At 42.3% G+C, this 22194-nt stretch overlaps 1 protein-coding gene across 1 annotated transcript in view; it reads left to right on the top strand.

Moving 5' to 3' along the window:
* Window positions 1-14836: 14836 nt before the first annotated feature.
* Window positions 14837-22194, top strand: part of Sur-8 (leucine-rich repeat protein shoc-2) — a 293723-nt gene continuing 286365 nt past the window's right edge. Inside the window, exons 1-2 of the mRNA XM_068371791.1 lie at window positions 14837-14895; window positions 15071-15341. Of these exons, the coding sequence (XP_068227892.1) occupies window positions 14837-14895; window positions 15071-15341 (330 nt within the window). The remainder of the gene's footprint in view (window positions 14896-15070; window positions 15342-22194) is intronic.

The following is a 22194-nucleotide window of genomic DNA, read 5'->3' as shown; positions in this document are numbered from 1 at the left end:
ATAATAATAATAATAATAATAATAATAATGGGTAAACAATAACCCCCCCCCCTTTTTTTCTGATATCCTCCTTTGCCGCGAAAAACCAAAATCGTGAAGAAAGAAATCGCGTTTAGCGAGGTCTGACTTTAAATTCAGTATATCGCAACGGAATAAATAACAAATTTTAAGCAATTTGTATTTTTCCTAGTTATACTTGCGTGGAACTTCAGTTTCACTGCCCGCCCATCTGTCCCCTGATGGTTCATGGGTGGAAGTTTAGAGGATTTCTTCAGATTCATATTGGCGATTATGCCCGGCCTTGGCCCTGGCCGGGTGAGTAGGGATTGTGGGTACTTCCAGATGCATGGTATGGGTGAGAACTCGGGAGGCCTAATGGAAAATTCTGTTCGGTAGGGGGATTAATGCCCCAGATCTCCTCAGGAAGTTATTCATAAATATAGTTAGGAAAAATACAAATTTAAAATTTCTTAGATTTTTATGGATACTTTCTACAGCAAGAGAAAATCATACAGAAGAGATGGAATACACTTTAGTGAAGAAGACAAGAGGGTATATGGAAACCAACTTAATCTCAGCCTATAGAAGGGATTTTGACGAAGGCACAGTAGACCAAGAATAAACTAGACCCTTAAAAAATCGTCCAGCAACGAATAGAGGAAATTTGGCAGAGAACTTGGATAATGCAAATAAAAGTAAAATCGCGAAAAATCTATTTTTGGGTGAGATGGCCATGACGTCCTGATGGAAGGTTCCTTCAGTAGCTTCCTGAGGGTATATATGATTACAGTGGATATTCCCAGAGAATTAAACCAAAGGTTTCACAGAATTCTAACTTCTGGCGCGAGTACCCTTTAGGATATCTTATATCAACAGGGGACGTATGCTTGACACGCCACAAGGCTATCTGCACCCCACATAGCGTTTACGCTTCGAGGGGGAAAGGTGGCAAGATAACTGAGGAGCCGTTGCAAAGTTATCCTCCTACGTTACTGTTACGGTACCTCGTGATGTAAACAAACGGCAGCCATAGCTGTCCGCCATCTTGACTGACGTCACGTCCGTCCTCTTCATTCCATATTCAGCGTTTCTGCCAGCCTCCACGATACAATATGAAAGGGAATGGCCTGACAGGCCGAACTAGAACTAGTAGGGCTGGTCCATCAGGACGTCATGGCCATCTCGCCCAAAAATAGATTTTTCGCTTCGCTCAAAATCCGTTTTTTGGGCTCAAGCCATGACGTCCTGATGGAAGTGTACCAGAGAATTAGCGTATCAGGGTTTTCCCCATTTCAAAGTGCCTTCTACTTCAAACAATATTCCTTTGGTCTGGTGACCTTAGAGACCGTGACATCTCCGTTATATGTCACTACCAGTGGCATAAACGATGACATGGCTTCCTGCCCCCCTGGGATGGAGGTCCTGTTTGGACAAGAGGAACATCTCGAAGTACCCTGATGAAGATAGACTCACCTGGGTGCGAGGATCGTGCCGGTCTCGTAGACAGATCGGAAGGTTAAATATTTGTGAAGGAACAATATTTCACTTGCTTGGTGAGCATATTTCAGACAGGATAATTATTATATATAATAAAGAATAATTAGGGGCATTGAAACACAGTAACAGATATTTATTTTCATATGGAAAGGCGAAATAAGATGCATATGGTAAATATATCTATTTTATTCAAGAAATTACAATAAAGTAAAATAAGGTAAATAATTTACAATAAAACTGTTGAATAACAGACATAGATCATGAACTAAAAGACGGTGATGTGGAATCTGAAAGGAAAGAATTTGCCTTTATACACATAAGGTCCTGGGGAACGAAAGTCTTTGAGTCACAATACACTTCATGTCCAAGAACATGTGGCACACATGTTAGAATCTGTGTCACTTCAGCTTGAGGAAGAACAGTCTTTTATGACACTAAGTGTCACCTGAAATCACTATGTATCGCACTAGGGTCAACACAGGCACCCGTTGAGCTAGAGTCCCAAAATAACTCACTGTTCTACGCAGCACTAAGCAGCTGGTTTCAATACACAACCTGCTGCTACCACGAATCTTTTAACTTCGTGCACCTGCTTCTCATAGTGTTTAAAGAACACTCTTGAGGATTTCCAGCCTGTGAAGGATCGGAGGCTTTTGAAATCCATACCCTGGAAAAAATTTAGAGAAGAGGCGACTTTCCTGGGATCATGACCTGCGGGTGTATTGTCAGGATCCGCTCTGCGAATAAAGTAGGTGATTTTCGCCCTTAGTTGTTTAAGTGACAGGTCACTACCCGATGTTTCTCCTTTAAAAAGCTGTCCTCCGCCAAAGTCTGAAGTTATTCGAAGATAGACCTTAAGACTCTCCACTGGGCATAGAGAGACATCTTCCTTCAGAGGGCAGATTCTCCAAGGTTCCCATTTCTTGGTGGGGAGTTCATTTTTAGCGAGAAACGTAGGGTCAGGAAAGAGGGTAAGTTTCCCTGTGTCGGCGAACTGTATCTGGCCCTCTTCTCTTGATAATGCCACAATTTCACTGACTCGGGCTCCCGATGCGAGAGCAAAAAGGGAAATTACTTTTTGAGTCAAGTCTTTCAGAGGGCAAGATTCGTTGTCCAAGCTAGAGGCAAAATGGAGCACCTTATCCAGGGACCAGGTGATGGGTCTTGGTGGAGGTGCAGGACGAAGTCTAGCACATGCCTTCGGAAGTTTGTTAAAGATTTCGTTGGACAAATCTATTTGGAAGTCGTACAGTAGTGGTCTTGTCAAGGCCGATTTACAAGTGGAAATCGTGTTGGCCGCCAAGCCTTGTCCATGAAGGTGAATCAAAAAGGACATACAAAAATCTATGGAGATTTCCGTAGGGTTTTTTGCCTTGACAAAGGACACCCACTTCTTCCAGGATGATTCATATTGCCTTCTGGTAGACTTTATTTTGTATTCCTCTAGAAGTCTAAACTTTTCTTCGAGATTCCAAACCTTTTCTCCACGGCTAGGGAGAGAAAATCATGAGATGAAGGTCTTGGACTTTCTTTGATGAAACGAAGACAGTCGACTTCTGCACCTGTTGGGAGAGAACTGGGCTCGGCAGAGGGATCAGCTTGGGATGTAGCTCCAGGACTAGGGGAAACCAGTTGCTCCGGGGCCACTTGGGAGCCACTAGGGCTGCTGTTCCTTTGAAGGTTCTCAGTTTGGAGATGACTTTCAGAAGAAGATTGGGTGGAGGGAACAGGTAAATCTTGGACCATCTGTTCCAGTCCAGGGACATGGCGTCCACTGCTTCCGCTTTGGGGTTCTCATATGGGGCCACATCGAGGAAGTTGATTGTTGTCGCTCGTCGTGAAGAGGTCGATCTGCAGTTCCGGGACTTGACGGGAGATAAAGGAGAATGATCTTGCGTCTAGGGACCATTCCGACTCTATGGGGCTTGTCCTCGATAGAGCGTCCGCCGTCACATTGCGGAATCCTTGCAGGTGAACTGCAGACAAGTGCCATTTTTTCTTGTCCGCCAGGCGGAAAATGGGCAAAAGCACTTGGTTGAGGTGGGACGATCTTGAGCCCTGATGGTTGAGACATCTGACTACCATGGATCGAAGGACAAGGAGATAGTTTCCTCAGAGTGAGAAGAACCGCCATGGCCTCCAAGATGTTGATGTGAAACGTCTTGAACAGGGGAGACCATGTTCCTTGATCTTGTCGTTGGTGGGAGTGACCCCCCCATCCCTCAAGTGAGGCATCCGTGTGGATGTTGATCAATGGAGGTGGTGGTTGAAGAGGGACAGATCTTTTCAAGGTCTTTGTTTCCGACCACGGCTTGAGGAGTGAGCGAAGCCTGTTTGGTAGGGGTCTTTTGAGATCTCTTCGAGCGATGGATGCGTTTCGTCTCCAGACTCCTGAAGCATCGTTTAGCTGTGCTCGTAGCACTGCGTCTGTCACTGAGGCGAACTGTAGAGAGCCGAGTACCCGCTCCTGCTGTCGTCTTGAAATCCATTTGGATTTGAGAAGTCTTTTGACAGACCTGGCTATTTCCTTCCTTTTCTTCAGAGGGATGGAAAGGCGGTGTGACTGAAAATTCCAATGGATTCCTAACCATTGAAACTTCTGAGCTGGAGACAGGCGAGACTTCTTGGTGTTGATTTTGAAACCCAGATGTTCCAGGAATTGGGTCACCTTTCTGCAGGCACGCAAACATTCTTCTGATGATGGTGCCCAAACCAGCCAATCGTCTCGGTAAGCCATCACCTGGACGCCTTGAAGGCATAGCTGGTGGACGATCGTGTCTGCTAGTTTCGTGAAGATTCTTGGAGCCACGTTGAGCCCGAAGGGCATGGCCCTGAAGGCGTAGTTTCTTCTTTGGAGCCTGAATCCTAGGTAGGAGGAAGCTTGGTGATTCATTTGAATATGACAATAGGCATCCGCCAGGTCTATTGAGACTGTGTAAGCCTTGTGAGGCAGTAGGGCTCTTATATGTTGAAGAGTCAGCATCTTGAATTTGTTGTTCACAATGAACTTGTTGAGAGGGGACAAGTCGAGAATGACTCTGAGCTTGTCTGAGTCCTTCTTGGGAACACAGAACAGTCTTCCCTGGAACCTGGTGGACTTTACCCTCTTGATCACCTTCTTATTCAAGAGTTCTAGGACATATTCTTCTAGGATGGGTGTTGAGGGCTGGAAGAATTGGTGGAAGATTGGAGGTGGTTGTATCCAACTCCACCCTAGTCCCTTCTTGATGATGCTGTGTACCCAAGGATCGAAGGTCCAACGATCCTGAAAGTGGCGGAGTCTTCCTCCCACCGGAAGCACTTAATTGCTTCTGGTTTCCCGAGGGTTTACCACCTCGGCCGCTTGCTCCCCTTCCTCCTCTGCCTCTGGAAGGACGACGAGAGGAGTCTCTGCCGGAGCCTCTACCTCTGGGACGAAAGGTAGTGGACTGTCTTTCGTAGGCAGGAGTGAAAACCGGTTGAGGGACCAGCTGAAAGGTCTGCTGTGGCTGGGCCACTATCTGAGGAGTAGCGGGAGCCGGAAACTGACGTTTGGCCTGACGCTGTTGGGGTCTAGGCTTGGAGGGTTTCCTCTTAGGTTGCGGACCTTCATCCTGAGAGGACTTCCTCTTCCGGGACATGCCCCACTTGTTGAGAAGGTTCCGGTTCTCGGTGGCAGCCTTGTCCACGATCTCCTTCACTAAAGCTGTTGGGAAGAGATGTTTGCCCCAGATGTTGGAGGAGATCAGTTTCCGGGGTTCATGCTTCATGGCTGCATTGGCGAACACGTACTCTCTACAGGCTCTCCGGGCCTTGATGAAGCTGAACAAATCCTTCATCACGGTCGCAAGGTGGGTCTTAGCAAGAACCATGTAGAAGTCCAGGACCCGAATGTCCCCGGCCATTGCCTCAAGTTGAACTTGATGGGATAGGGAGGTAGCTAGCCTCTCCTTGGTGTCTTGTTCCCTACGTAGCAGATGGTCGTTAAGTTTAGGGAGATCTTCATTAAACTGACGTCCAGCGACGTCAGGTTCCAGTTTCCCAACCGTGAAAATAAGCTGGATATCCTTCCAGCTTTTATCGTCGGGGGGTAAGGTGAGGGAGAGAGGCCCACACTTCCAGTGTAGGGCAGGGTTTTCCTTCCTCCACCACCTTCAAGACCACGTTTAGAGCCTTTTCCACGAAGGGAAAGACCATGGTAGGAGGAGCAAGAAAGGATGGATGCTTCTTGCTCAACGCTGGCATCTTGGAGTTAGTGAAGCCTCGACTCTTGAGGCAATCAGCCAGCATAGCCTGGGCCTTGGAGTGCTCGAATACAATCACTTCCTTAGGTTCGATTTCCTCCTTGGAGGCCAGTTCGGACTTAAGCTTGACGTAACAGTCCGGATATGCCTCAAAGCTAGGGTAGAATTCTACCTCTTCAAGGGGAACGGCACCCATTTTGTCATTAATGAAATTGCGCCCCGTCGTTATTGGCATGTGCTCAGCATACCTCCAGGGATTTGGCACCGAGCAAGGGGGAAGCTGTTTGACCGAGAGTTTCTTCGGTTGCTTCCCGCCCATGAAATGCCTCTTGAGGTCCTCTTGACCTTTGCGGAACCTCTCGTCCAAGAGTGCTACCAGGACCTGGATGGTATCCTGGGTGGTCGGCAGCGGAGGAAGCGAAGCAGCAGATGTAGAGGGAACTGGCTCCTCGACCAAAGCAGAAGCCGCAGAGTGTGCTCGGGCGACCTCCCCCTCCGAATCAGGGAACTCCACCTGATCCTCTTCTTCCTCCTGACCCTCAGTCATGAGGGTCCTTTCGATATTTTCGGACACGTCCAACATCCCTTCCACCTCGTCGATGTGACAGCCTTGGAGAGCGGCCGTAACGTCCGGTTCATTCGTAAGTTGAACACGGGATCTCGTCCTTAGGGAAGAGAAGGGCCATCATCTTCTCGTTGGGGAGATAAGGCCCTGTGGCGTTCCTCTGGAAACCGCGCACCCACTTGCGCAGTTTCTCTCGTGCATTGTCCCGGGTCTCCGCGGATGTAGGGTTGTCGAACACCTCATCAAGGAGGCTTTTGCAGACTGAACAAGTCTGCGGATCCCAATACTTGAGATTCCCTTTCTTGGTAGCACAGGCGGCGTGGGTCCGGCACGCCAGATGCCCATAAAAGTCAGGGCGACGAACTCCGCAGAAGGAGCTCTCACACTTCACGTACTCCTCCTGTAAAAGAAAGAGACAATGAGTACTTGAGAGTCATTATATCATGACTTACAGTAATCTTAGATTAAATTTAAGTAGCAACTTACAAGATATAAGATTCATTTTGGTTATGAGCTCAGGATAGGTGAGCTAGAAAAGAAGTAGGAAGACACATATTTGTGAATCCTGCCCTGCCAATTGCCATGACCTTACACTATAATTAATTCCTTAGAACTTGTAGGGTTCTAAAAAGGGGGAAAGAGCATCCGTTCGGATGAGCCTAGCTTAGGCTTCCTCTGGGGATTTAATCATAGAGAGGTGGTGAAATCATTCAGTTTATGTAGAGAAAAAGGGGGAAAATTAGAATAAACCCCTTTTTGCAGGTTTGGTCCCGGCAAGAGACTGCACAATGAAGCACAGAATATGCTGGAAATGTTTTACTGTACAACCGTATATAATAGTCATTGTTCTATGGTATGAAATACCAGAGGAGAACTGGCTAGTCTACACAGCTGTATGATAGTGACTGCCGGCAGCCGGGAGGGGTGATTGTCCACTGTAAGCCGAGGCTAGAAGCGTCGGCAGACTGACGGCAGGCCGGAGGCCCGTCTAGCGAGGTGAACCCATCAATGGCTACATACCAAGTGGCAGAGAGACAGGAAAACACTTGGGAATGGTGGATCGCCGGCAGGACGGTGGCCCCCGGCAGCCGTCAATGGTAGACCATCGCTGACATCATCCAATGAAGCAGGAAGGTTACCCAAGATGCCGGCGGCTAGAGCCGGCAAGTGGAGGCCGGATCGCCGGCAGGACGGTGGCCCCCGGCAGCCGGCAATGGTAGACCATCGCTGACATCATCCAATGAAGCAGGAAGGTTACCCAAGATGCCGGCGGCTAGCGCCGGCAAGCGGAGGCGACAGTGGACTGGCACCGAGATAGAAAGAGAGAAAGGTAAGGAGGGAAGGAAAGGAAGGGTAATACCCAGTACCCAAACTAACCTTCCTCTGGAAGGGGGGATACGCCTATCATTCGGCGGCAGAGAGCCGGCAGACGGCTATGTTGCCTGTGGTAGCCCAAGGGAGGGCCAGAGAACACTCAAGGAGGGAGGTCTTCCGCCGCAGGCCGACCGCCGGCACTATCCCATAGTTCAATTATGTTAGGGAAGTGTAGCAGAACGGACCATCTAGTAGAAGAACACAGCCAATCCCACAACTCGCCGGCAAGCGGAGGAGTTGTAGGACGGCGGACAGGGGTGTGATGGCAAGCCAACACAAAGGGACAGTGGGGGAAGGGGGAAAGGGAGTGATAAGGGGGTGGGGACACGCCCTTACACCCCCAAGAGAAGGGAATCTGTTTATAGGCTAGCCTATCTGGGGGGGTGAGAGAACGCTCCCCAACCTAGGATAGGCCAGCTCAGCTTAGGTACAGCACTAGTGTCCTGTCCAAAACTATAAAGAAACAGAATCCCAATGACTGTCTAACCTAGGCTAGGAGAACCATTCTCCCAGACTAGGTAAGACAGGGGTAGGACCAGTCGCTAGGCTGCAGGGAGGAAAGGTCGTGACCCAACCAAGTGCAGACTAGGGGGAAAGGCAGAGCCCTTCCACCTTCATCCTCCGGCCAGTACCAGAAGGAGAAAACGTTCTCCTAAGGTGGGCTGGGGTGAACGACAACTACTCTGGGGTTCTGTCCTAACTCGAGCCATGAACAATGGCGATGAGAAGGGAAGAACAATCCTAGCCTAACCTATCCGAATGCCATTCGAGGTAAGAGGGCTAGGATGTAGCCTAGGCTACCGCAGAGGGAGGAGATTACCTTAAATAAGGTAACTATGGAGATAAGGAAGCATACAAGGGCCCCAGCGTTAGGTTAGGGGTAAAAGAGTATGGTAAGACCACCCACGACCCCTTGTATGGTACCTAGAAGGCAAAAAAACACATGTGCAATCACTGAATCTTGTATGTATAATTGCCTAAATCTTCATTTCATAAATTAACACTAGGAACACTTATTATATCATGCAGGAAGTAAACATGAACACTTAGGCATCGAGCCTAGGGGATAGGCTAGGAGACTAGCATAGGGTTCGGCTAACTAAGTTCGCCAAAGAAAACTATCGGCATAATATAACTAATTCCTAGCAATGAAGACTAAATAACCAATGATATTAAATTTGTTATGAGACCGGGAACGCTGTTCTGGCTAACTAAATAAAGCATGCGAGGCGAACAGCAGCGTCGCAAGATGACAAAACACAAGATTTTAAGGATAAAAAATCGTTACTCTACGGCTAGAGCTTATTTATACGATACAAGAATTGGGTACTCAACTTTCCAGGAGAAGGCGAGGCCGAAGATTGCGACATGGCATTGAAAAAAGCAAGAACTGGGAAAAACCAAACTATGCAGGGACGCTACTAGAATTGGAATAGAGAGGATGGACGTGACGTCAGTCAAGATGGCGGACAGCTATGGCTGCCGTTTGTTTACATTGCGAGGTACCGTAACAGTAACGCAGGAGGATAACTTTGCAACGGCTCCTCAATTATCTTGCCACCTTTCCCCCTCGAAGCGTAAACGCTATGTGGGGCGCAGAAAGCCATGTGGCGTGTCAAGCATACGTCCCCTGTTGATATACGATATCCTAAAGGGAAATTTAGGGTACTCGTGCCAGAAGTTAGAATTCTGTGAAACCTTTGGTTTAATTCTCTGGGAATATCCACTGTAGTCATATATACCCTCAGGAAGCTGCTGAAGGAACCTTCCATCAGGACGTCATGGCTTGAGCCCAAAAATAACACTAGTAAATCAGGGAAACTAGCAAAGCCACAGAGGAAGGGAAAAAAGATAGAAAATTTCTTCATAGGGGCACAATTCAATGCTCAGTCAGAAACCAAACGGAAAACTTCAGGACAATGATAGTTAGTGAGGAACTAGATATCATAGGCATTACTGAGACCTGGATTAAAAAAAAAAAAAAAGAATATCGTAGAATAAGAGATCCCAGGTTTTAAGCTTTCAAGAAGGATTTTCTTGCCATAGGAAAAAGAATGTCCATGATAGTACTATACAGACCACCACATCAAACACAAGAACATGACAAAGAGCTTTATAGACAACTTGGACAAGAAATTAACAATAAGCTAGCTGTCCTAATCTTAATGCAGCAGTTATCTGGGACACTATAAATTCTATATCAAATACAGAGGGACATAGACTACTAGAATTTGTTGATAATGAATTCCTTCATCAGTGGATCGATAAACCAACCAGGGGAAACAACATACTTGATTTTGTGCTAACAGAAGAAATTTTAGTATCCCGTGTTTCAGTAGATGAAAATATTGGCGAAAGTGACCACAGAACAGTTAGGTTTTGGGTAAATATTCCTCATCTAAAAGAAAGAAAAATTATAATAAAGGTAGACTACAGATGTTGTAACTGGATAAAACTGAGGGAATACACCATGAATTGAGAATATGACGAAACAGGGATAATTGATACACAAAGCTAGACTACAGATATAGTAACTGGATAAAACTGAAGGAATACACCATGAATTTAGAATGACAACAGGGAACATGGATACACAATGGGACTCCCTTGTAGTAATGTGTAGAAGAAAAAAGGGCTTATTGTATACTGCATAGAAAAATCTTACCAAATGGAATTCCACAATCTAAGTGGTTCAGCAGAGAAATAGCCAATGCAATAGGAAGTAGAGACAGGAAACATAAATCAATGGGTGGGCAGCCTTCAATTCATGAAATTTCCAAGCACAAGAAGTTAAGTTGTAAAGTAGATAAACTAGTTAGAAAGGCCAAGATTAATGAAGAGAAAAGACTGGCTTCAGCTAGTAAAGAAAGACCAAAAGAATTTTTTGCATATGTAAACAGTAGAAAACCAATCAAAAACAACATTAGCCCATGAAGAGACTCGGAGGGTAATCTTATAACAAATGATTTAAAAAAAGCTGAACTGATGAATGCATATTTCACAACTGTATTCACTATGGAAGAATTAACGACCCTCCCCGATCCAGCAATCAAATATGTAGTGCCACAGCCATTAAATAGAATCACTTTTAAAATGTCAAAAATAAAATAAAATGACTTGGTAATTCTAAGACACCAGGTCTAGATGATATTCATCCAAAAGAGATTATAGAACTAGAAGAAGAAATAACTCCGCACTTTAACAAAATGTTCCGAAAGACAGCCAACGAAAGAAATGCACCACAAGGATGGAAACTAGGCAATGTTCTTCCAATCTACAAGAAGGGGCCAAAAGAACCTTGCAACTACAGATTAGTGTGTCTAACTTCAGTGCCTTGCAAAAATTTTCAATCAATTATAGTAGATTTAAAAATAGAACATATAGAGAAAAACAATCTATTGATGGACAGCCAATATGGTTTTAGACAAAAGAGATCATGTGTGATGAGTCTTTTGGAATTTTTCCACATGTTTAACATTTATGACAAAAGTAGGGGAATAGACATCATATACATACACTTTCAAAAGGCTTTTGACAGAGTTCCTCATAAAAAATTAATGGTCAAAATTAGAGCATTAGGCATCATTGACGAGCCAGCTGAATGGATCGAAGGTTTACTAACAAACAGAAAACAGAGATTTGTAATCAATGGAGAAGTTTCAGAGTGGGCAGCTGTTACAGAGTACGTACCTCAAAGATCCGTCCTTGGACCATTGCTATTTCTGATCTACGTTATCGACATAGATTCAGGATTAACTAGTACATACATACATAGCTATTTCTGATCTACGTTATCGACATAGATTCAGGAATAACTAGTACATACATACATAGCTATTTCTGATCTACGTTATCGACATAGATTCAGGATTAACTAGTACATACATACATAGCTATTTCTGATCTACGTTATCGACATAGATTCAGGATTAACTAGTACATACATACATAGCTATTTCTGATCTACGTTATCGACATAGATTCAGGATTAACTAGTACATACATACATAGCTATTTCTGATCTACGTTATCGACATAGATTCAGGATTAACTAGTACATACATACATAGCTATTTCTGATCTACGTTATCGACATAGATTCAGGATTAACTAGTACATACATATATACATATACCAAGGCACTTCCCCCAATTTTGGGGGGTAGCCGACATCAACAAATGAAACAAAACAAAAAGGGGACCTCTACTCTCTACGTTCTTCCCAGCCTGACAAGGGACTCACCCGAGTTCAGCTGGTACTGCTAGGGTGCCACAGCCCACCCTCCCCCGTTATCCACCACAGATGAAGCTTCATAATGCTGAATCCCCTACTGCTGCTACCTCCGCAGTCATCTAAGGCACCGGAGGAAGCAGCAGGGCCTACCGGAACTGCGTCACAATCGCTCGCCATTCATTCCTATTTCTAGCACGCTCTCTTGCCTCTCTCACATCTATCCTCCTATCACCCAAAGCTTTCTTCACTCCATCCATCCACCCAAACCTTGGCCTTCCTCTTGTACTTCTCCCATCAACTCTTGCATTCATCACGTTCTTTAGCAGACAGCCATTTTCCATTCTCTCAACATGGCCAAACCACCTCAACACATTCATATCCACTCTAGCTGCTAACTCATTTCTTACACCCGTTCTCACCCTCACCACTTCGTTCCTAACCCTATCTACTCGAGATACACCAGCCATACTCCTTAGACACTTCATCTCAAACACATTCAATTTCTGTCTCTCCGTCACTTTCATTCCCCACAACTCCGATCCATACATCACAGTTGGTACAATCACTTTCTCTTATAGAACTTTCTTTACATTCATGCCCAACCCTCTATTTTTTACTACTCCCTAAACTGCCCCCAACACTTTGCAACCTTCATTCACTCTCTGACGTACATCTGCTTCCACTCCCCCATTTGCTGCAACAACAGACCCCAAGTACTTAAACTGATCCACCTCCTCAAGTAACTCTCCATTCAACATGACATTCAACCTTGCACCACCTTCCCTTCTCGTACATCTCATAACCTTACTCTTACCCACATTAACTCTCAACTTCCTTCTCTCACACACCCTTCCAAATTCTGTCACTAGTCGGTCAAGCTTCTCTTCTGTGTCTGCAACCAGTACAGTATCATCTGCAAACAACAACTGATTTACCTCCCATTCATGGTCATTCTCGTCTACCAGTTTTAATCCTCGTCCAAGCACTCTAGCATTCACCTCTCTCACCACTCCATCAACATACAAGTTAAACAACCACGGCGACATCACACATCCCTGTCTCAGCCCAACTCTCACCGCAAACCAATCACTTACTTCATTTCCTATCCTAACACATGCTTTACTACCTTTGTAGAAACTTTTCACTGCTTGCAACAACCTTCCACCAACTCCATATAACCTCATCACATTCCACATTGCTTCCCTACCAACTCTATCATACGCTTTCTCCAGATCCATAAATGCAACATACACCTCCTTACCTTATGCTAAATATTTCTCGCATATCTGCCTAACTGTAAAAATCTAATTCATACAACCCCTACCTCTTCTAAAACCACCCTGTACTTCTAAGATTGCATTCTCTGTTTTATCCTTAATCCTATTAATCATTACTCTACCATACACTTTTCCAACTACACTCAACAAACTAATACCTCTTGAATTACAACACTCATGCACATCTCCCTTACCCTTATATAGTGGTATAATACATGCACAAACCCAATCTACTGCTACCATTGACAACACAAAACACATATTAAACAATCTCAGCAACCATTCAAGTACAGTCACACTCCCTTCCTTCAACATCTCAGCTCTCACACCATCCATACCAGATGCTTTTCCTACTCTCGTTTCATCTAGTGGTCTCCTCACTTCCTCTATTGTAATCTCTCTCATTCTCATCTCCCATCATCGGCACCTCAACACCTGCAACAGCAATTATATCTGCCTCCCTATTATCCTCAACATTCAGTAAACTTTCAAAATATTCCGCCCACCTTTTCCTTGCCTCCTCTCCTTTTAACAACCTTCCATTTCCATCTTTCACTGTCTCTTCAATTCTTAGCCAGCCTTCCTTACTCTCTTCACTTCTTTCCAAAACTTCTTTTTCTCTTCATATGACTGACCCAATCCCTGACCCCACCTCAGGTCAGCTGCCCTCTTTGCCTCGCGTACCTTGCGCTTTACTTCCACATTTTTCTCTCTATATTTTTCATACTTTTCTATACTATTACTCTGCAGTCATTCTTCAAAAGCCCTCTTTTTCTCTTCCACTTTTACCTTCACTCCTTCATTCCACCATTCACTGCCCTTCCTCATGCTGCTTCCAACAACCTTCTTGCCACACACATCACTTGCAATCCCAACTAGTAGAATAGCCAAATTTGTCATAATTGCTGTGAACTTAGATGATGTAGAAGCCTTAAGAAAGGATCTAATGAAGGTAGGAGAATGGTCCAGAAAATGGCAAATGCCTTTCAACTGTGGGAAATATAAAGTCATGCACATAAGTTACAGTAACCCACAACTAGATTACTCACTGCTGGGTAATGGAATAGAAAGTGTGAACCAGGAGGAAGATCTCGGTATTATTATCTGCAAGGATTTTAAGTTAACCAAACAAGCATAAAAGCTGAAAAGAAAGCACAGAAATAAATAGTCTATATAAAGAGGCAATTCAAATACAGAAACAAAGACAATGTACTATAGCTGTACACATCACTAGTAAGACCTCATCTAGAATATGGAGTCCAATTGTGGGCCCCAAATATTCAGAATGATATAGATAGACTGGAAGCAGTACACGGGTCATCAAACAAGTTCCAACACTTAGACAATTTGGGTATAGACGGAGGATGGATTGTTTGAACTTTTCTTATGTACAAACTCGACGACAAAGGGTACTGTGTTAATAGAGGCATTCAAAATTCTTAATGGAATAACAAATGTAGATTACAGCAATCTATTCATGCTTAACACAAATCGGTCCAAAGGTAATGGATACAAACTGGAATTGAAAAGATGCAACACCACTCAAGATGGTGATTTCTTTGCATACAAAATAGCAAATACTTGGAATAGATTTCCAGCAGGTTTAGTAAACAGTAACATGGTAAATGTGTTCAAGAATAAATTAGACAAGATCATAAGAACTCTAAATGCTTAAACTAAATTGCTCTACTAAAGAGCAAATGGAGTCTTGTGGATGGACTAAAAAGTCTGTGAGACATAATTTGGTATTACATATAGTTTTGTATCAGGAAATAGATGTTAAATTTTTCTGTAAAAGTTAAGAAAAGTAGTTTTATAATGGAGGTTAAAGGTTAAGCTAGAATACTTTTTTTTTTTATCTGAGAATTAAAAATAATTTAAATCATCTTACCTTATTAAAGTTATTTCTTTTTCTTTTTCAGCAACAAACTGGTAACACTACCACCAGAAATTGGATCTCTGGTAAATCTTGAGACCTTGGGGTTATCAGAAAATTCCTTAACATCATTGCCGGATACCTTGGCCAAGTTGGAAAAATTGAAAGTTCTTGACCTTCGCCATAACAAGCTCAATGAAATTCCAGATGTTGTTTACAAATTATCTTCCCTCACTATACTTTTTCTCAGGTTCAATAGAATCAGGGTTGTTGGTGAAGACATCAAAAACCTTACAGTAAGTAGTTATTGTGTGTATGCTATTTAGTAATAGAAAGTTCATTAGTAGTAGAAAAATTTTAGTAATTAGTTTTAGTAATTGTAATGACATGTTAAACAGGAATTTTTTCTATTTAAATCATTGGTATCTTTATTGGAAATTTTAGTTATAACTAGTGAAGCTACGACCCATGTTGGAAAAGCAGGATGTTACAAGCCCTAGGGCTCTAACAGAGAATGTATCCCTTTGGGGAAAGGAAATAAGGAAATGAATAAACTATATATGAGAAGTAATAAAAAAAACACTTTTAAGGTATGTAACAACATTGAAATACATGTCATATGTAAACTATGAAATGAGACTTATGTAAACTGGGATTTTCAACAAGTTTGAGCTTCTGAAGTTCCACCGATTCAACTGCCAGATGAAGAAGATCATTCCACAATCCGATCACAATGGAAATAAATCTTCTTGAGTACTCTGTGGTACTGCGCCTTATGATTGACAAGGAAAGACTGTTGGAATTACTTGTGTACTAGTCCTGCATATAGGATGGTATCGTCTGGGAAGATCTGGATGCAAATGATGGTCAGAATTAGGAAAAATCTTAAGCCAAAAATAGATAACTAACTGAACATTGTTACAAGAGAGTAATATAAAGATCAGGAATAAGAAAATTGATGGCAAATTTCTGCCCAACAAATTAAGGTGTGTCTGCAACTGAAGACCAGACAGGAGAATAATATGCAAAACATGGTATAATAAAGTAAAATATTTCTTGAAAATAGATTAGTTACCAAAAATCTTAAGACTTTATTAATGCCCCTATTTTTGTGCAATTGAAGAAAAAACAGGCCAAAAATGTCTAGAAGTAAATTTGGAGTCTAACATCACTCCTTGAATTTTGTAATTATAAATACTTAGAAACATTGCCAGTGCAAAGATCTGGATGTTGAAGAGCTCATGCCCTTGGCCTACTTAATCTTACTTTGGATTTTGTAAGGGTTGAACTTTATACCTCCATAAGTTGTTCTGTGCACTAGTTTTAGCTAGATCTTTCGCAAAGGATTCAGCAATCGTACATCTACATTCAGGAGATGAAATTGATGCAAAGAGAGAAGTATCATCTGCATATGTAACGAGTTTGTTTTCTAGGCCAAACTACATATGCATTTAAAATATGAAAATTAATAGGCCCAGTATTACATTCACGTAGTCACTTTGGTGCTCAACAACAGCTGCATTTAATTTACTAAGTAAATATTCAATAATGATCCTAAGAATACACCCACCTACTCCCATCTATTAAAGTTTGATAATGAGGGCATGCTTCAGGGGCTTTGCAAAAGCCAAACTGTAAAGTAAGGAACAGGTTATTACTTTCAGCATACATATTTAGACGTTTTGCCAAAATATTTCCAAAAACTGTAGATAATATGGGATTTATGGAAATGAGATGGTAATCAGCAGGGCTAGATCTATCTCAAACATTTACCAAATGGAATAGCAAAACAACCTCTTCCGATTAACTTGCAAAAAATAATAGACTATAGGAGCTGAGAAATCATCTCTCTCTAAAAAACCAAAGGAAAATACCATAAGCGTTAAGGTCCTTTAAGATTGCTTTAATTTCAATTGACCTGACCTAAAAGCTTAACTAACAAGTTAGTTAAGCTTCAGGAAAACTGGAATGAGAAAAATAGTTTTTCATTGCTCTGCTAACTGGCAAACTATGAATGCAGATTCGAGTGTAGCCCACTATTATTATAATTATTACTAGGTAAGCTACAACCCTATTTGGAAAAGCAAGATACTATAAGCCCAAGGGCTCCAACAGGGAAAATAACCCAGTGAGGAAATTAAATAAGGGAATAAATAAACGATAGGCAAAGTAATGAACATTTAAAATAAAATATTTTTAGAATTAAAAAAAAAAAATTCATACATAAACTATAAAAAGGATGCTAGCCTGTTCACCATAAAAACATTTGCTGCAAGTTTGAAATTTTTTTAAATTCTACCGATTCAACTACCCGATTAGGAAAATCATTTCACAATTTGGTTACAGCTGGAATAAAACTTCTAGAATACTGTGTAGTATGAAGGCCTTACTATTAGAATTAACTGCATGCCCACTATTACAAACTGTGGAACTGTCCGGGAATATCAGAATGTAAAGGATAATCAGAATTATAAAAAATCTTTTATAACATGCATAATGAACTACTTGAACAACGGTGCCAGTGATTAATATCTAGATTAAGAGTTAAGAAATTTAATAGACCGTAAGTTCTTGTCCAACAGATTTGGATGAGAATCAGCAGCTGATATCCAGACAGGAGAACAATACTCAAAACAAGGTAGAATGAAAGAATTAAAACACTTTTTCAGAATAGATTGATCACCAAAAATCTTAAAAGACTCGCTCAATAAGCTAATTTTTTTTTGCAATTGAAGAAGAGACCTTATGTGTTTCTCTAAAGCAAAATTGTGTAAGAATCACACCTAAAATAATAAGTCATACTGTGTTAAAGAAATGTTATCAATGCTGAGATCCAGATGTTGAGGTGCCACTGTCCTTGACCTACTTACAATCATACTTTGAATTTTATTAGGGTTCAACTTCATGCCCTATTATTAGCACCATGAACTAATTTTAGCTAGATCTCTATTAAGGGATTCAGCAACCCCTGATCTACATTCAGGAGATGGAATTGATGCAGATAGTGTAGTATCATCTACGTATGCAACAAGCTGGTTTTCTAGGTCAAACCACCACATGTCATGTGTATATAGTATGAAAAATAATGGGCCAAGAACACTACCCTTAGGACCATCAGATATCACATTCCTATACTCACTATGGTGCCCATCAACAACTCTTCTCTGCAATCTTTTACTTGAAAATTCAATAATGTTGCTAAGTAACGAACCACCCAATCCCAACTGTTTTAGTTTGAAAACAAGAGCCTTGTGATTAACACGGTCAAAGACAGCACTAAAATGATGGCCGATCATACAAACTTCCTGACCACAATCAAGGGATATCTGTACAGCATTGGAGATTGTAAGAAGGGTATCACATGCTCCAAGGCCTTTATAAAAACCAAATTTTATACTAAGGAACACATGATTATCTTCAGCAAACCTTTTAAGATGTTTTGCTAAAAGACGTTAAAAAACTTTAAATATGGGAGTTATGGAAATGGGGCAGTAATCAGTTGGACTTGAGCTACCACAAACACATTTACAAGTGGATTAACATTACCAATTCTCCAACAAGTGCTAAAAGCTCCCTTTCTTGATATCTTGCACCAAATAACATAACTTTGGAGCTAGGAAATCTGCAGTCTTTATAAAAAACAAAGGAAAAATACCATTTGAGTTTACACCTCCATAAGCATCAAGGTCCAGCAAGAGAGCTTTAATTTGATGAGATAAAAGCTAAACTAGTTTGTTTAGCCTTGGGAAAACAGGAATGAGGAAGATCAGGTTTCTTATAACTCTGCTTACTGTCGAACACATCAGTTTTTTAGTTTTTTCACCTTTTCTTGTGGACATTCAGTGATAGAGCCATCTGGTTTAAGTAAAGGAGAAACTGCTGCATCTACACCAAAGGGTGCAGATTTTAACGGTAATCCACCACTTACGTTCCTGGGTTATACCAGAAAGGGTTTCTTTTATGGTAAAATTGTACTTCCTAAACTCTCTGAGCAAAAGCTCTAAGCTGAGTATAGTTATTAAATCTGATCTGTTACCCTTCCAAAGAGGATAGGCCTCCTGCTTCTCCAAATATGCATGTCTACAATCATAATCCTGTGTTGTGGCAGAAAGGGATTCTATTATTGTCAAATTGTATTCCTTTTACAGTGAAAGCATAAACTGAAAACAGCCCTTAACTGAGTATAGTTATTCCAAATCAGATCTGATGTGTTACCTTCACAAAGATGATAAACTTTCTGCTTCTCAAGATCAGTGCATCATTACACAAACACACCTTTTTTCTCACTGTTATCCCTACATTAAAGGGTCATTTGCCTGATGCACCCTCTCCAGTGCCTTCTAACAAGGGCATCCTCTTCCACCAAACCTCTTCTCTCTCTAGGTAGTAGGTTGGTCAAGGCACCAGCCACCCTTTGTGATACTACCATTAGAGAGTTATTGGGTCCTTTGACTTGCGAGATATTACTGTATTACATACCTCTCTAAGTCTTATTTTTCCTTTGTCTACACATACACCAAATAGTCTGGCTAATTTTTTTTTTTACAAATTCTCTTCTTTCCTCATACACATGACACTAGGCTAATCAACCAGTTCTTCACTCATGAGGTTAAGTACTGCACTGTAATTGTTCAGTAGCTACTTTCGACTTGGTAAGGATAGAAGAGACACTAGCCATGGTAAGTTTCAATCAGCTCTTCTAGGAGGACACTCCAAAATCATATAATTGTTCTCCAGTCTAGGGTAGTGCCATAGCCTCAGTACCATGGTATTCCACTGTCTTGGGTTAAGAGTTCTCTTGCTTGAGGATACATTCAGGCACACTGTTCTAAGCTTTCTTATTTCCTTTTCTCACTGGGGTATTTTCTGTGTAGGAGCTCTTGGGGCTTATAGCATGTGGCTTTTCCAACTAAGGTTGTAGCTTAGCTAGTAAAGCAGTAATAATAATAATATTGTATGTACGTCGGTAATTCGTTCCAGGATAGGTGACTTGACTTGAAAAATGACAAGTGAAATTTACTTGTCACTAGGCTAAACCACAAATGATCATTCCCAGTTCTGTATTTTATTTCTAAATACAATTTGAATTATATATGGTTAATACAAATCTATTTTAAGCTTACAAACAAATTTTGATGTGTAATGTACAGAAAAAAGTAATTTTATGAATAGAACTTACCTGGCAGTTATATATATATATATGTGTATATATATATATATATATATATATATATATATATATATATATATATATATATATATATATATATATATATATGTGTGTGTGTGTGTGTGTGTGTATATATATGTATATGTATATATATGTATATATATATATATATATATATATATATATATATATATATATATATATATATATATATATATATATAGCTATAAGTCTCTGACTTTCGGCAGAATTTTTCAAAAATCGCGGCAACCGCCTTGTGGTGGTTGTGTGGTTAGGTGGTTAACAACCCTTACAGGGTGGTACTAGGAATCATTCTCGTTTCCTGTTCTTCAGATCATCTCTGCCGGCTGGACAACATGTTGGTCCTTCATTAAGAGTTTTTCTTCGCTTTCCTTGTATCGCTGTACCAGTCTGCTATTTGGTGAAGTACACTGATTTGGGGATTTGGCAATCGTGTTTTGTTATTTCTTTGCTTTTTTTGCTTTTGATCATTATGAGTGATAAAATTCAATTCTGTGTTTGTGCGAATGAGGAATGCAAGGTGAGGTTGCCAAAAATGTCGGTAGACCCTCACACCGTGTGTTTGGGTTGTAGGGGTTTTGAATGTGCACTTAATAACAGGTGCGAGGAATGTAAGAGTTTGAATGAAAAGGATTGGTTGGCTATGAAGCGCTATGTGCGTAAACTAGAGCTCGATAGAGTTAGGAGAGCTTTTAGGTTTAAATCTAAGTCTGTTAGCGAGCTTAGTGTTGATTTGTCCTTTGAACCTGTAATTGATTCCTCTTTGGAAGTGGATCCTTCCCAAGAAAGTAACTCCTGCCCCTTTTACAGGATCCGTATCTGCGGATGACCCTCGGTACGCCAGGATGGCTGCCGAGTTGAAGGCCATCAAAGAACAACTTGCGGCCTTTAAAGGTAAGCCCAATGAAAGTTATTTTAGTGCTTGTGAAAGTGCAATAGTGGTGGCGGCTGACCGAACCTGTCATTACCCTAGGTCTAGACCTCTACCAAGCTCCCAGGACCAAGGGAGAAGGTACGTTGACAGCCGAAAGGGGGTGAGAGGTACGTACCCTCGGTCAACCGTCTCCTCTGACAGTCCTGTTGCCGATTCCCACGCTGCTCTTAACCGCCAGGGAAAAGGCTTGTCGGACGTGATTGTTTCTTCTCCGAATCCCTCTCCCAGACGCAAATGGAAGTTTAAGGCGTCAAGACCTACGAAGAGGAGGTGGAATTGCGACGAACTGTCTCGTTCTCACTCTCCCGGTTCTAATAGCTATGAACCTTGCCCTTCAGAGGACGATTTAGACTCCGTGTCTGTGAAGAGGACGAAGTCTAGGTCCGCAAGTCGAGATAGGGCAGCTGAAGATCCTTCTCCTTCCACCAGTGTTATTCGTCAGCCCTCTCCTCCGGGACCGCAAGACCCAGCAAAAGTAGCTAAGTCTTTCATGTCTGTCATGCAGGAACGTTTTTCGTTGGTTAAAGCGTTTAGCCGCCCTCACGCCCAGTCTGACAGACGTAAAGACGACTCTTTGGCAATCAAGAAGTTAGCTTCTAAGAGGGAACGGAGTTCCTCTCATAAGGAACCCTTGCGCGCTTCTTCGAAGACACGTCACCGCTCTGCTTCCTCTTCTGCTCGGCGCCAGGACGATTCCGCCTCTCGCTCTCATCGCCAGGACGATACTGCCTCTCGTTCTCGACGCCAGGACGATACCACCTCTCGTTCTTGACGCCAGGACGATACCGCCTCTCGTTCTTGACGCCAGGACGATACCGCCTCTTGTTCTTGACGCCAGGACGATACCGCCTCTCGTTCTTGACGCCAGGATGATACCGCCTCTCGTTGGCGACGCCAGGACGACTCTGCCTCTCGCTCTCGGTGCCAGGACGATAGCAGCCTGCTTTCTCAGGACGATACTTCTCGTTTCCAGGATGATAGCAGCTCTCGGCATAAGAACGCC

This window comes from Palaemon carinicauda, chromosome 4 (assembly GCF_036898095.1).
Source record: "Palaemon carinicauda isolate YSFRI2023 chromosome 4, ASM3689809v2, whole genome shotgun sequence".
Classification (NCBI taxonomy): domain Eukaryota; kingdom Metazoa; phylum Arthropoda; class Malacostraca; order Decapoda; family Palaemonidae; genus Palaemon; species Palaemon carinicauda.
The sequence above is the reverse complement of the archived record's forward strand: the minus strand, read 5'-3'. Positions and strand labels throughout refer to the sequence as shown.